General features: G+C 47.2%; 1 protein-coding gene across 4 annotated transcripts in view; it reads right to left on the bottom strand.

Moving 5' to 3' along the window:
• The window catches only part of MASP1 (mannan-binding lectin serine peptidase 1 (C4/C2 activating component of Ra-reactive factor)), a 68748-nt gene that overhangs the window by 20011 nt on the left and 34237 nt on the right, over nucleotides 1–14500 (bottom strand). For all 4 annotated transcript variants that reach the window (XM_012641197.1, XM_012641181.1, XM_012641206.1 and 1 more), the window contains 5 exons: nucleotides 12438–12585; nucleotides 11192–11310; nucleotides 10093–10171; nucleotides 3766–3903; nucleotides 2252–2326 (listed from right to left, as the gene is read on the bottom strand). In XM_012641197.1, the coding sequence (XP_012496651.1) occupies nucleotides 2252–2326; nucleotides 3766–3903; nucleotides 10093–10171; nucleotides 11192–11310; nucleotides 12438–12585 (559 nt within the window). The remainder of the gene's footprint in view (nucleotides 1–2251; nucleotides 2327–3765; nucleotides 3904–10092; nucleotides 10172–11191; nucleotides 11311–12437; nucleotides 12586–14500) is intronic.

The following is a 14500-nucleotide window of genomic DNA, read 5'->3' as shown; positions in this document are numbered from 1 at the left end:
CCTTTTCTCCTTACTCTAGCTTCATTTCTCTACTCAAATCTATTTTTCTCCTGGGTGTGCTCTTGTCCTTTCAAGAGGCTGAATGATACAACAATCCTTTTGGGAAGTTCATTGAAATGGGGTCATTCTTACTGGCTTCTGCCATTCCCTACCCAGTCTTTCCTGGGACAAGGGAATTTTCTTGAAATGTTAGCTTGGGCTGTGCTGAAGCAAGATTTGGTCTCCAGAAGACAGTGGGTAGAGAGGGAGGGCCTTGAAACAAAGATGCGATGCTCTAGGATCCTGGGTTTATGGGCACGGTGTGGAACATGATGGGAGTAAAAGAATAGCTAAACATTGCTTAGTTGACATCAAAAGTCTTCAGTTCACCTTCCAACTCTGCTGCTAACTCCCTGGGGGTAGCCTTGGACAAATCCCTACACCATTCCTTAGTTTTCTCATTTGTAAAATAAGGGGGCAAATAATATTTAGTAGGCCCTCTGGAAGGGTAGGCTTTGTAATCCTAGATGAAATGACTTTCTCTATTCTGGCATGCATCCCCTTTCAATCTCAGGGTTTTAAGAGGAGACAACCTAGAAATTTCTGGCCTGGTCCAATGACACAACATGGTTCCCCCAAGCACTGAGTGTTAAAAGCATTTCGTGACTCTTTGTACACAAGATGCTTTGTACGAACACAGAGAATGATGACCATTAAGACTCATGGGAGGTCCTAGGTCTCTGGGTCCTGCTCCTTCACTTTTGAGGCATGGAATCCCTGCCCTACAGAGGTGTGATTCCTTACAAAGATCATAGTTAGGAAACAGCAGCCCCAGAACTAGAATCTAGGCCCCTGAATCCCAGCTCAGCGCATCTTCCCCTTCCTGAGGCTGCAACATGGCTTACCAGAACAGAATCCACTCCTAGTTTACTTCGGCTCACATAGTCTTTTAGCAAAACGGGGATTTGATCCTGCAGTTTGCCACAACTCCACCATTGCCCTCCTCTTTTAGGCTTCCCTGCCTGGAGTCTGTGAGTGTGTCCCTGGGCCAGCCCAATTGAGCTGAGTGGGATCAGCAGATGTGAGCGGGGTGGACTTTCCCTTCTTCTACCCTCTCATGACTTCCTTCTTAGGCATAAAGACTCTTATGTGAGGTCTTCCTAGCCAGTTCTCACCCCTGCACTCCTGGACAACCAGGCACAGTTACTTCCTTCTTCTCTGGGATCCCATAGCACCTACAATGGCCAAAAACTGACTCCCAAATGCTAACACGTTCTTCACTTCTTGAGGATTAATGGTACATGACTCCATAGCCTTTCCATTTTAGTGTCTAATCTAATATCTAGAAGCCCACTGACTGAATATGGAAGATTACTGAAATATACCATTAATATAATACACTACCTCAGTTTGCCCAACACTCTAATTCAGTAAAATGCAAGTGCCACCCAATGCCTAAGCATATTGCAAAGCTCCTGCTGTTTGTGCAAACATGCAGATGCAATTAGGACAAACACTTTATTTTTCAGTGTTCCTCAGTGCTGTCTTGAGTTGTTGTATCATTTCATTACTGCCGTTTTTGTTTTTTTAAAAAGTATAAATTACTCTGTTGTGAATTTTAAACTTAATGTTTTGTAGATTATTTAACCCTACAGTGTGCATTTTGGGGTTATAATTTTCTGAGTCTATTTGAATATGTATACTCTGCGATTGCAATGCAAATCATTCATACTAAAGCAAATATCCCCAAAATCTATATGTATAGTGACACTTCCTGTTACCACAGAACTTCCTTTCCATTTTAAAGTGGGGTCAGTGGGTAAACCATGGGGAAGGCAACAATCAGAGACTTGAACCATTGCTCTTTGGAAGAACTTCTTACTCTGTCCTATAGTTATTTGTTATTTGGTAGCATGATGAGTGCTCGAGAACAGGGTGCCCACTTTCTTGATTTCCTGGCACAATAGCAGGTGCAAACACAATCTGTGTTGGATGAAAACCTGATGGCAAGGACACAGAACTAGACAGAGGAGACAGAAGGGTTCTTGGCAGGATAAAGCAGGAGGACTATGGAAGCCGGTTGGTTAGAAAAGATGTGAAGCTGGGCTTCCCTGACCTTTAACCTTTCGAAGATATCTCTTAAAATTAACAATCAAAGCATCACACCCCCACCATCCCCCGCCATCTCCCTATTAACAACCAGAGCACCTGGGGCCTAGGGCCTTGGATGGGAGACCTTGGGGTAGAGGGTGAGGAGACCAGAGTGAGGTACCTGGAAGACATGTAGGCAGGCTTCTTCCCAAAACTTTGTTCATCCAGACCCCTTGGGCAGAACAGGAATATATACCTGGATGAGTAGAAAAAGGTAGAAGATGAGAGAAAATGGTTGATTTATAGTACGTGGAAAACAGATCTAGATTTTTAATTCCTTTAATATGGATCATTGCAAAAGTCTTCGGAATGGTCTCTCTGATACCATTCTCTCTGAGCCTGTCCTCTCCGCAACCCGAAGGATCTTTCTAAAACGGGAATCTGACCATGTCCCTTAGAATTGCTAATGGCTCCCACTGTCTTCAAAAATAAACACCACACTCTTCAGGATGGCATCCAAGGCTCTGTGCAATCTGACTCCTGCTGTCCGAGGGCTGCTCCCCTCCCTGCCCAAAACTGCCCAGCCTCTGGCAGGCACCTTCCCCTCATTAGTCACACAGACGTGGGCTCACACAGTTCTCTGTGGTGCACATACCCTTCCCTCCCTTCTCCACTTGGCAAACTCTTTAATAAGCCACATTCATGTCCACCACCTCAACTGAGTCTCTGTGAGGTGTATCACTCTTCCCTCTTTGAAAAGTGAGGACTTGGTGGCTTAGAGAAATTAGGAGAACTTCTTAGTGCTTGCATGCCAGGGAGGCAGAGCTGATGGCCCCTCTGCCTCTTGAGAGCTCCTTTGCTGTTGGGGACTGTGGGTGTGCGAGGGTGAGGGGTGCCACAGGCAGGAAGGGAGGCACATCTCCAAGTGCTTATCCTCCCCATGCCTCCCACACCTCCACTGTGGCCAACAGACTGGCCATCGCTGGTCCTTCACCCTTTGGCTTGTGCACTGCTGCTCAGCCCTGGGGCAGCCAGGGGTCTCCCTGCCAGGTGGTGAGGCTGAGGCCTGGAGGGGACAGTTGTGGCTGTGCTTCAGCCTTGACCAGGCATATGCTGGGCTACCTGGTGAGGCAGACAGATCTTCTCCTCACTCCCCCATCCCACCTGGACCCCTGTGCATGTCAGGGGAACAGGGCTGTGAAGGGAGGACTCCTTCCTGCTGAATGGGTCTGCTCTGGTCAGGTGGGAGCCAAGGCGGAGACTGGCTGAAGCAGCAACATGGGCCATTTTTTGGAAACCCCAGCTCAGCCCCAGGCAACATGAAGGAATTTATCTTGGGAGATCTCAAGCTTCTTGTAGGTTCTCATTTTTTCCCTTAGTTGTGTCAATGTATGACCCCTTTATTCTCCCACCAACAAGATCTATGCTCATTCACAGCATCAGTGCTAGAATTAAAGTTAAAAGAAAAAAAGCCTGGGTTTTGGTCCTGAGTCTCAGTTTCTGCATTTCTAAATGGACACGGTAACGGCAGCTCCTGGGCAGTGAGAATCAGAGCGGATGATGTGTGAGATTGCATTATAAGGCTTCACACACTTATAACAAGGTATTTCTTTCAGAGCTGTCTCAGCCCTGGCCTAACCCTGAGGCCGAGAGAGTAGGAGGTGGACGTGGGATGATTTAGCATGGGGGGCTTACCTGTGATGTTGTGGAGCATCTTGTAATAGGGCTGCTGGCAGGAGTATCTGATGTCAGATTTGTATGTGGTGAGGTTGTTCCTTGTGGAGAAGGCGACCAGCCCATGTTCCAGTTCTGCTGGGGCTCCACAGTCTACAACTGATAGACAAGAAGTGAGACCCTCAGCTACATTTTGCTCTTCTTCCTGGGCCATCTAGTGGGTCTGTCTCATGCAGATGTGCAGGTTGTGCCCTTCACACTATTGCAGAGAGCAATGCTATAGTCTATCTGAATGGTGCATCTGGAATTGTGCAGTGTACAACCTGTGCAGCTACCAGTGGCCCTGCTTTTAGGGTCTGGGACTTCCATCCATTATATATTACTGTGTAGTCAACTGACCTGGCCTGATGTCAATTTCCGGGAAGGGGCAGTTCTGCTGAGATTTAAGCAGACTTCAGTCTTTTACCCACCGCGGTCCCTTTCTTTGATTTCCAGTTCTATTGTGCAACCCTCTCTGCCTCTTCTGCCCAAGCATGAAGCCCTTGGCCCAGTGAGAAAAGTCTGGCTGAATTGAACCAAAAAATCTTCCATTTTTTCAGTTCCAACCATAGGCTGACTAAGAACAGTTAATGTGTTCACACTGGAGTTAGCACAAAAAACCAAAACCCACCAAACAAAAACCCCAGCTCCTGCATGAGTGCACAGCCCCACCCTGCCGGCTCTCTATGGGCAGCTTGCTTGGCTGCAGAAGGCAGGAGGTGGCATCACGGGGGGCCAGCTTTTACTCTGCGAGGACTCTTTTCTCCAATTTCTGCCCATTTTCTCCAATTGTTGGTGGCTGGACATCGGGGCTGGCTGTAGTCCCAGTACAGGACATGGCCAAAGGTGGCTGCCCCTCAGAGGGGGTCCGAGGGGAGTTGCCAGCACTGATGGAGTCCAGCATGAGTCACCTGAGCTTGGGGTATCTTTTCATGGCCACACAAGAGAGGGAGGACCCAGTTTGTCCACATCTTTTCAGGAGCCTCCTTTCGAGGATGATGCTTATTTCTAAGGAAATCCTAGTCTTAGGCATAACTCTATGCCAGAGTCAAGGAATCATCCAGAAATCGTAGGATTTCACAGCTGGAAAGGAACGTGAGGTAAGCGATCTAGAATAACCTCTTTATTTCACAGGTGAGCCCAGAGAGGAGACTCAACTAGTCTAAGGTCTCCCAGTGAGTTTTTGTCAAAGTGAGAACTAGATCTGACTGTGAAATCCATGCTGTTTTAGTAAATGGAACTAATAGTTCTTAAGGATCTCTTTTCCTGTTAAACGGCCTGTCCTAGATATTGGCTGGCTAATTTTGGACATCAGCTGTGAGTGTTTCCAAAGCCCTGGTAGAATTTCCAAATCCACCTCCTCTTGAATTTTACCTGCTCACCTTGGGAAACAGTGAGGGCTGTTTAACCCTGAGTGCTATTCAGACATTGCGATTTTAACTTTAGGACTCCAAATTCATGTCTTTAATTGACTAGAAGGTTATCTCACTTAAAATATAGATAATTCCAAGGCCCTTCAGGAAAGGGATGAAAGAAGGGAATAAATGTAGATGCCTCCTATCCCCAAGAAAGGCAAAAGCCAAGAAAACTGCTTTTGTCCTGGCCTCTAGTCCCCCTGGACAAATCATCCTTATTTGTTTTGATTGCCCAAAAGTAGAGACATTCTTTTACTTGGTGAGGTGAGTGCGTAAAGGTCAACACTATGATAATAAGAGGAAATAATCTTTTTATTTAAAACCATGAACAATTTTAAATTTATTTTCCTAGGGAGACTCAAAGCAGATATTTTTTTCCTCTTTTAGGAAATGCCATTGACTGCTGCCTAGATATTGGTATTACTTTCATCTGGCAGTTCATTTTTCCTACAGTATCCTCAAGACCTAACTACCTAGTTCCTAGTGGAGGAATTCCAGGGTGACCTTACAGGTTCAGGCTACTGAGAGCCTGGTGTGTGGCTGGCACTGGCAGGGAGGTATTTTTGGGGTGGAGGGCCTGCTTTCACATCGCTCTAGAGAAGTGACTTTGCCCACTGTTACAGCTGGTCCTACAGCCAGATAAAGGGGCTATAAACAGCAGGAAATAGAGGGTCACATCAGCTTGGGTATGTGAGCAGGGAAGGGTGCCCCTTCTTCCCTGGTCTATGGTGGCAGGCAAAAAGCCATGTCTCTCTGGAACTTGGAGGCAAATTGTCTTCATGAGGGGTCTTGAGCAGCTCTGCACAACCAGCACACATCAGACCTGCTTCCTCAGCTAGTCTATCCTCTTTGCTTTAGGAAGAGTCTCATCCTTTTCTCTAGAGCTCTCACTGGCCACTTCCACACCCCGGAATCACCCCTTCTCTTTCCCATTCCCTTGGCCTCCCATTCTCATTGTTCTCTGGGGTGGGCTGTACTAGCCCACACCTCATCCCCACTGTCATCTCCGGCTGCCATTCATTGTCTTTCAGGCACACCTTTCTTGACCTACAGTCCTGAGCACGCTTTGCCGTATGGAGGGGCTTCCCAGAGAGCTATGTGCAGGCAGCTCACCCTGGCACTCAGGCCCCAGGGCAGGGACTGCAGCTTCTTCCCTTCCCTCTGTGCACCTGGGCTCCAGCAGCACCGGCCCTTCAGTGTGCCACTCTCCCTGGCCGCCTCCCCCTCTCAGGCCTTACGTGTGCCATCCTTGCTGCCCAGGGCACCCTGCGTCCGTGCTCGGGCCACCCACAAGGCCATCATCAAATACTATTTCTTTTTGAAAGCCTTCCTAATTCTTCTGGCAAGGCTGCTTCCTTGTTCTGGAACTTTTATTCACGCCTCTCTGATGGCATGTATCTTATGGTGTCTGGTATTGTAATTATTTGGGTATGTTATCAAATATTATTCTTAAATTATGCTTTTCTCTATCACACTAAGTATGATGTCTGTTAATACTTTGTGAGCTTCAAGATATTTACTCAGATATTTACTCAGTTGTTATAGCCAGCCCATCTCCTCTCTCAATGGCACCTCTAACCTAGCATAACATCTGTCTCCGGACTTCTCAGAATTCTGCCCTTTAAAAGTGGCCTTTTAATCACCAAATAGACTGGGCAGTCACAATTCAGTGCAGGAGTTCTCTGACATGTGTATCCAGATGGCGCCCAGGCTAAAGCTGAGATTCTGCCTGCCACTCCATAGCCCTTTCTCTATCACTGTTCAGGACCCAGTGATGTCCCATGGCACCAGAGCTGAGGACCACTGCTTTCAAGTGTGATGCCTATCTTTTTAAAATTTTTAATCAGTGAATTTTAAGAAACACAGAACTTGTAAGCCCCAGAAGGAAAGACCCTCAAATGCTGGAATTTCAGCCTTGTGTTAGGTAGGGGTAGAAGGGATACATTTGTGAAGGAGAAAATGTCCAGATTCTGAAACATTCACATTATATGAGTTACCATTTGTTTTACCTACTCATGGTTATTAAGAAAGTAGCAACAGGTAACAATTGTAAAGTCATAAAGTCACAGGCATTCTGGCCCACTTAAACTTGAAGTATGTAATGGATTAGAAACCAGGGCCCACTTTGATCTGGTCAGCCTAAGGTCATACGAGTGTTTATTAGATCTTGTGTCTCTAGGACCAAAGGCATTTTTCCTTTGAGAAGAGTACAATCCACTTAGAGGTGATAAAAAAAAAATCCCCATTGTTTTCATTATGTTCTGGAGTAATGTTTGAATGATGGGCGAACCCTCAAGTGGAGAATCTGTGTTCTCACGCATGCAGCAGCTTCAGCTGCTGAGACCGTGTTGCCTCGTTCAGCGCCGGTTCTAATCCACACTGAAATGGGCAATGGAGCGTTGGCAGGAGGGGAGGGGTGGAGCAGCTCTGGGACCCGGGGGTCTTGTGAGTGATCCATTCTTGGATGTCTGCACTGTGTGGGGTCCCGTCATTCACTCTGTCACTTGCTCTGACTTGAGTTCGCTCTCCAAATCGATTTCGCTTTCTGCCACCATGGTGAAGATCAAAGAAGGATAGAGAGATACAGAGGAAGGAAGCAGAGAGAGGAAGAGAGAGAGAGAGAGAAAGAAATTAGCAAGCAAAGCAGAAACAGTTTATGCAGGAAATACAGAAATCACTCCACCAGAATTGATTAAGAATGCATAGTTTAGGTAATAGCCAGTATGAAGAATAGTTTGGGTTTGCGGAGTTTGTACCATTCTGAGAATTTGCATAGTCACCTATCCTGGTTCATGAGGGTTACAAAATTCTGTCCCTGGAGGGAGCTTTGCGTTCATCTGGTCCAAACCCTCATTTGACAGACAGCATTCAGAGTAGAACAGGACATGTCCAGGGTCACCACAGCAAGGCAGAGGCAGGGCCAGGACAACAACCCATAACTTCTACTTCCTTTTCCCTCATCTGATCCCAGTCCCTTAATGCACAATCCCTGGGAACTTTCAATGTTCCAATCTTGTTTTTGCATCTTCCCTAGGACCTAGCACAGTGTCTGAGACAGAGAGATGCTCAATAAACCCTTGCTGAGTGAGCAAAGGTGCCAGGGATGTCTGAATGGGAATTCTCATGGTCTTTATACAGCCTACTGAGGGAGAATAGGGTCACACTCGAGAGAAAAAAATTCCCCTTTTCTTTAGCACAAAATGACAGGGTATTCTGTTGTATGTTAACATAAGTCAGGGAAGAATTATTAATCAGGAAAAAAATTATTAATAATATTTCCTACTTTCTAAAAGCAGGAATGAGAGAAACCAAACCTCTTCCTAGTGAGAGGATTAGGTTGGGGCTGGGAGTGGGGAATAAGCTTTTATTGAGCCTGCCCATACTCCTGGCACTCCTTGGGTATGGGTATGCACATTGACCAGTTAGTCTTCAATCTCCAGGACAGGAAACCGAGGCCAAAAGAGTCTGAGTAAATTGGTTACGGATACTCAAATAATAGAGTCTGCATTTGAATCTAGAACTTTCTGACTCTAAACCCAGATCCTGTCCTGAACTCCCCATATCCTCCTCTACCTCCTTCAAAATGACCCCTGCCTTGTCCTGCAGAGCGCTTTGCTTAGACGCCAGTCACAGCACTGCCCCTCCAGCCAGTGCTGGAGGAGGTGGTGGCCGTGCCTGCCAGCATTTGAGTTCCTCCACGTCTGGACCTTGTCTTACCCCTTGAACTCTCTGTAGAACTCTGCGCAGGCGTCCAGTAAAGATTTGTTCAAACTTTTGTTGAAGCCATAAAATGCCCCTTTTTCCACACTGGGCTCTAACTCCAGCCACATCATCACATGAAAAAGAAAAACTAAGAACAAGCACTTTCTGCTTCAAAGTTTTGCCTGGGATTCATCTTTAGCCAGCCCCGGCCCCTGAGAGTGTCCCCCAGTGGATTTGTCTACCTACTGGATGGGAGCTGTTTAGGAGAAAGGGAAGAAGACAGCGCTTGTGTTTATAGGAAAGATCATGAAGTGAAGGTGGGTGGGACCAACCCTAATTCTTGACTTCTCACCTCTGCATTCTAAAGCAAAGCCTCCGTCCCCTTTCCTTCCTTCCTTCTCCGTATCTTTCTGTCCCTTTGCCTCTGCTCATCACTGTTGCCATAGTTAAGTTTCTAAAATTGTGGTCCTTATAAGTCTTGCATTAAAATCACCTGGGTGGGGAGTGAGGGGTAGTGGTTGGAAACTTGTATTTTACAAAGCTCAATAGATGATTTATGTGGACTACTTTGTTTTAGAACCACTGGCATACATTCTAGACTGTTAAAGCTAGTCCAAGCTCTTTATCTTACAGTTGCGGTGAAGGATCTTGTCCATGGTCACAGAGTGGGTTAGGGGCAGAGACTCTGGGTCCCAAGAGCCAGGGAAGAGTCGTATCCCCCGCTTCACACAGGCCCACTGTGCCGACCCCACAGCCCTTCCCGCACGGCGCCAAATCGTGAGCTGGCCCAGAAGACCTAGTGTACACAGCTGATGGCCACGTGGAGACCAGCAAGGTCACACGACTCTGGGCACCAGTGACAGATTAGTTTCCTGAATTAGCAATTGCCAGAGCAAGTTTTGAACCTGGAGACATGCTATTCCTTTAGCAAGCTTGGCAACCTATCTGCAGGCTGAAGCGAAATTAGTATTTAGAAGGTAAACGGGTGCCCACATGAAGTTTCTTTTGGGATCCTAAAGTCTTATTGCTGAAGGGGGCGTTGATACTCTGTTTTTCCAACCCTCGTGTGTCTGTTGAACTCCTGCCCCTTAGAGAGCTCCTGCCAAGCTCATGCCTTTCGTGGTCTCTTCCCGGATCCCACCAGTGTGGGGGAGCTCATTGTCCTCATCATCACCCTGTTAGGTTTTCTTACTTTTACAGGTGGGGATCCTGTTACTCCATGTCCCATCCTTCAGACACTCGATCTGGAAGGTGTCCATCTCCACATTATCCTGGGGAGAAACAGGAAGAAGGGAGTGGAAAGAAGGAGGTGGGGGTGGGGTCCATGTCTGCTTCCTAACAAAACCAACTCAAACTTCAAACCTGCTGTCCTCACCTGAGCTTTTCTACCCATGGGCCTCCAAGGGAAGGCTTAAAGATATGGGAAAGATAGATGCTGAGTTCCTAGTCCCTGTTCCTACTCTGGAAAGAGGCAAGGGCTATGTGCAAGGAGTTTGGGCAGTTGTCTCTGAAGGGAAATCTGTAGCCTTGACTCCTTTTTCAGAGCAGTGGTTCTCAAAGTAGGCCAAGCAGTCAGCATCGCCTGTGGGGCTTGTTAAAACACAAACTGCCGGGCCCCATCCCCAGAGTTTCTGAGTCAGTGGGTCTGGCCCTGCCCAAGAACTTGCATTTCTAACAAGCTTCCAGGTAATGCAAGGCTGCTAGTCCAGGGACCCCTCCTGAGAACCATTCCTTGAGAGCAGTGGTCCTCCAGCTTGGCTGCATGTTAGACTCTCCTGGTGAACAAAAGAAACCCAATTGGCAGTCCCAGCCCCAAAGGTTCTGCGTTAGTTGATCTCAAGTGAGGCATGGGAGGTGATTTTTGATTTAACGCTAGCCAGGTGATTCCTAGCAGAACCACCACTTCAGAGGGTGGGGGAGTGAGGAATGCCAGTCTGCCACGTTTAAAACCTCGACTTCCCGCCACCCACCGCACCCTGTAGGCCTGATGAACTTTGTTACCATCGTCAGCCTTGATCATAGAGCTGAATGGATCCATATTTTTTAAAAATTCAAATCAGTTCCTGCTCTGATTAAAAACAACAACAACAAAAACTTTTGTGTCACTTCAGAAGTGTGAGAGACAGCCTGGGACATATGCTTTGGAATTTCTGGAGCATTTAGGAGGTTTACGGGCCAGTTAGGAAATACTGCGCTGGGACTATGACAAGCTCTGGCAGCCCATCTGCCCCGGGGGGTTCGGACAGTTTCTCTGGCCTGGTTGCTGCCCCTCCCCAGGCAGGGCCCTGCACCTTCAGCACTTTGTAGCCCGTGTCACAGCTGATGAGCGCTTGGTCTTTGAAGGAATACTTGGCTTGCAAGGGCTCGATTTTCCCGTTGACAGGAGGCTGTAGCTCTGGGCACTCGTTTCCTGGTGGGGAGTGAGTGAAAGAACAGCAGATGAGAAAACCAGAAGCCTGGCAGTAAAGGGCCAGCCCTAGAACGCAAGGCCTGATGGAGGTGGGAAAACCACAGGACTGAGTACTGGAGGCCTGGACCTTCTAGGCCTTGCAAGAGACTCACTCCGGATCTGTGAGCAAGTCACTTTCCAACTTGGTGGTTGGCCAGATGGTGTCATTAAAACTTGGAGTTGAAAGGAATATTAAATGTCATTGAATCCAACTGTTGTCCAATGATGCTTCTTTCCAATTTCCTCCATAGTAGATACCATACATTTGCATCCCTACAGTGACAGGAAGCTCAGTACCTACCTAGCCTATACCTTCCATATGTGGACTCTGCTAATTGAGTGAATAATGCTTTCCTTTTCAGCTGTAATGTGTGCCCTTGTAATTTTTACTTCACATAATTTGCCCTGTTGGGCCACCCAGGATGACCCCAATTGCTCTTTCTTCCCAAGACCCTTCTTCAAATCGTTAGAGAGAATGTGATCACATGCCTCTAAGTCCTCTCTTCAAAAGGCTAAATCTGACAGGATCCCCAGGCCTGGGCCTACCTCTGACACTGTTTCCTGGACAAACTCTCTTTTGTTAATATCCTCTCTCCACTCCTCTCCCCCATGGGGCACTGCAGGTGACCACGCAGACCAGGCCAGGGGCTCCTTCTATGAACTGGATTAGTCATGCCTTTTGTCTCTGATGTTCACTCTCTTCTTCCTTGAGTTATTTCAAATCAGTTACTATGGGTCAAATGGCTCTATCAGGGTTTGGGGTTGGACTGGCTGCCTCGGGGGACTGGAGAATGAGACCCACAAGAAGGTGACGCACCATAATGAAATATTCTGAGCTTTAGTCCACATCCAAATTCCAGCCTCAGGTTTAGAGAAGCCGGTCTGGTCTACCCAACATTATTGCTGCCCTTGCCCCGATTTTATAGATGGAAAACCGAGTCAGGAAAGCACCTTGGTCCCAAGCTACTCAGCTGGGAGTCCCACCAGGTCCCAGGAGGCATTCCAAGCCTGCACCTCTCCTCTTTCAGCCACTGCCTCTGGGTGGGCTGAGCACAGCGGCTCGGTGTGGCCTGGGAGGGAGAGCTTACCTGCCGCCCTGTAGGAGAGCCGCCAGCCCCGGTTCTCGCCCGAGTTGTCGCTGCGGAACAGTATCTGGACGCTGTGGCTCTGGGTATTGATGGGTTCTGGGGCTTTCTCTCCACAGAAGGGCCCCAGAACGTTTGGACCGGCTTTAATCTGTGAGAAGCGAGGTAGAGACAGAGAGGGTCACATCTGAGCAGCTGGGGTGGACTCTGCAGGCAATGCCTCCACACTGCACTCTAGGGTTTTCTGGAAGCCTCTACGTGAACCCATGGTATTCTTGTACATTTTTAGTGGGCCTTACCTCTCACCAAATGATTTCATCTCTACTATCTCGTTTATAATTTACAGTGGTCCTCAAAGTAGACAAGGCAGGTTAATAATCCTCTGCTTGAAGATGAACATATAGTGGCTCAGAAAGGGCAGAGTCCTGTCTGGCACACAAAATAGACAAGGTCTCTGCTCTCGAAGAGCCTGCAGTCTAGTTGGGGAAGACTAACCAGAAATAATGAATGAAAGAATTATAGATTGTCATAAGGATAATAAAAAATAATCAGGACAATATACATATATAATAGAAATATATGCTATATGTTTAAAACTTATCTATTAATAGTAAAATCTATGTAATATATAGAATTCATCTTTTATATAATAGACAGTGATATAATAGATAATAACCTCAAATAGGTGACCAAGAAAGCCTTTCTGAGGAGGTGACATTGGATCTGAGACATGCAGGATGAGTAGGAGCCTGTTTGGAGAGGAGGGAACAGCACTTTCCAGGCAGAGGAAACAGCACATGTAAAGGCCAAGGCCAGAGTGGGAAAGAACTGGGCAAGTGTTAAGAACAGGCAGGAGGCCAGGGTGGCCTGGACAGGGGGAGTGCCATGGCATGAGGTCAGAAGACAGGTGAGGGCTGCGTTGCGTAGAGCAATTTAGATTTAATTCCAAGTAAAATCTTACTGTAATCTAGATTTTATAAAGGTCGCCCTCGATGCTATGGGAGAATAGATCATGTAGGGCAAGGGTGGAAACAAGAAAATCAGTTGGGAAGTTTTGCAGTTGAGCAGGAGAGAGGCAATGCGGTTTCGACAGGGATGGTGGCAGTGGAGGAGAGATGGCAATAGGTGATATTAGCTGATCCAGATTCCCCCACACCAAGTCCTGGGCCCCTTCTATGCCTTTCACCACTTCTCCTTCCATCTTTGGGAACCAGGACTCCTTAACCATCATTTGGTGACTTTTGCAATCCTGGATGACATCTTCATCTGGTCACCTTTATTGTGCAAAAGGGGAAGAAATGTAGCCCCAAGAAGTTACATGCTTAGGTGAGGTTCTCATGTGTATCTCCTCGGACACTATGTGGGGCAGGAAAAATTCTAAGACAGTCCCCTCAACCTTCACCCTGCTGTTACTTTGTGATTATATCACATTCTATGGCAAAAAGGATTTGCAGATGTATTAAAGTTATTCATTGGCTGACCTAAAGACAGGTGGATCATCTGGGTGGGCTTAACCCATCACACGAGCCCTTTAAAGCATAGTTTTCTCCTGTTGGCAGCGGCAGCAGCAGAAGTCAGGGTAATTTGCAGTGTGAGAGGAATTTGATGCAAGGGAGCATCTCTTAGCTCTATTGGGAGGGGGCGGCAGGGAGGGGCTTGAGTGCAGCTTCTAGATGGTGCCATCAAGTGTATAGATAAGTGCATGGTTTATATACTCGAGGGCATCCATCTTTATCCCCAGCTCAGTGTCTGTCCTGGGATCAGACCCTAATATTCAGTTCCACTTGGATGTTTCAGCTGATCACTCTCTAAGAATTGCTGATTAACTTCCTGCATATCTCAAAAGTATCTGCCCCATTATTCCAGCTGTGGCTCAAATTCAGGCTGCCTTCACATCTCACCTGTACTACTGGAGTGACCACACATGAGTAGTTATTGGTCTATGGCATTCTCCTCACTCTTTATTTGCCTTTTACATAGCCTCTTCCCCCAAGCAGGACCAGCACCATAATTTGGGAGGTCCAGTGCAGAATGAAAATATGGGGCCTCTTACTCAAAATGTATCA

Source organism: Propithecus coquereli, unplaced genomic scaffold (genome assembly GCF_000956105.1).
Source record: "Propithecus coquereli isolate 6110/MARCELLA unplaced genomic scaffold, Pcoq_1.0 Scaffold10, whole genome shotgun sequence".
In the NCBI taxonomy this organism is placed as follows: Eukaryota; Metazoa; Chordata; class Mammalia; order Primates; family Indriidae; genus Propithecus; species Propithecus coquereli.
This window is presented reverse-complemented; position numbering and strand designations above follow the sequence as displayed.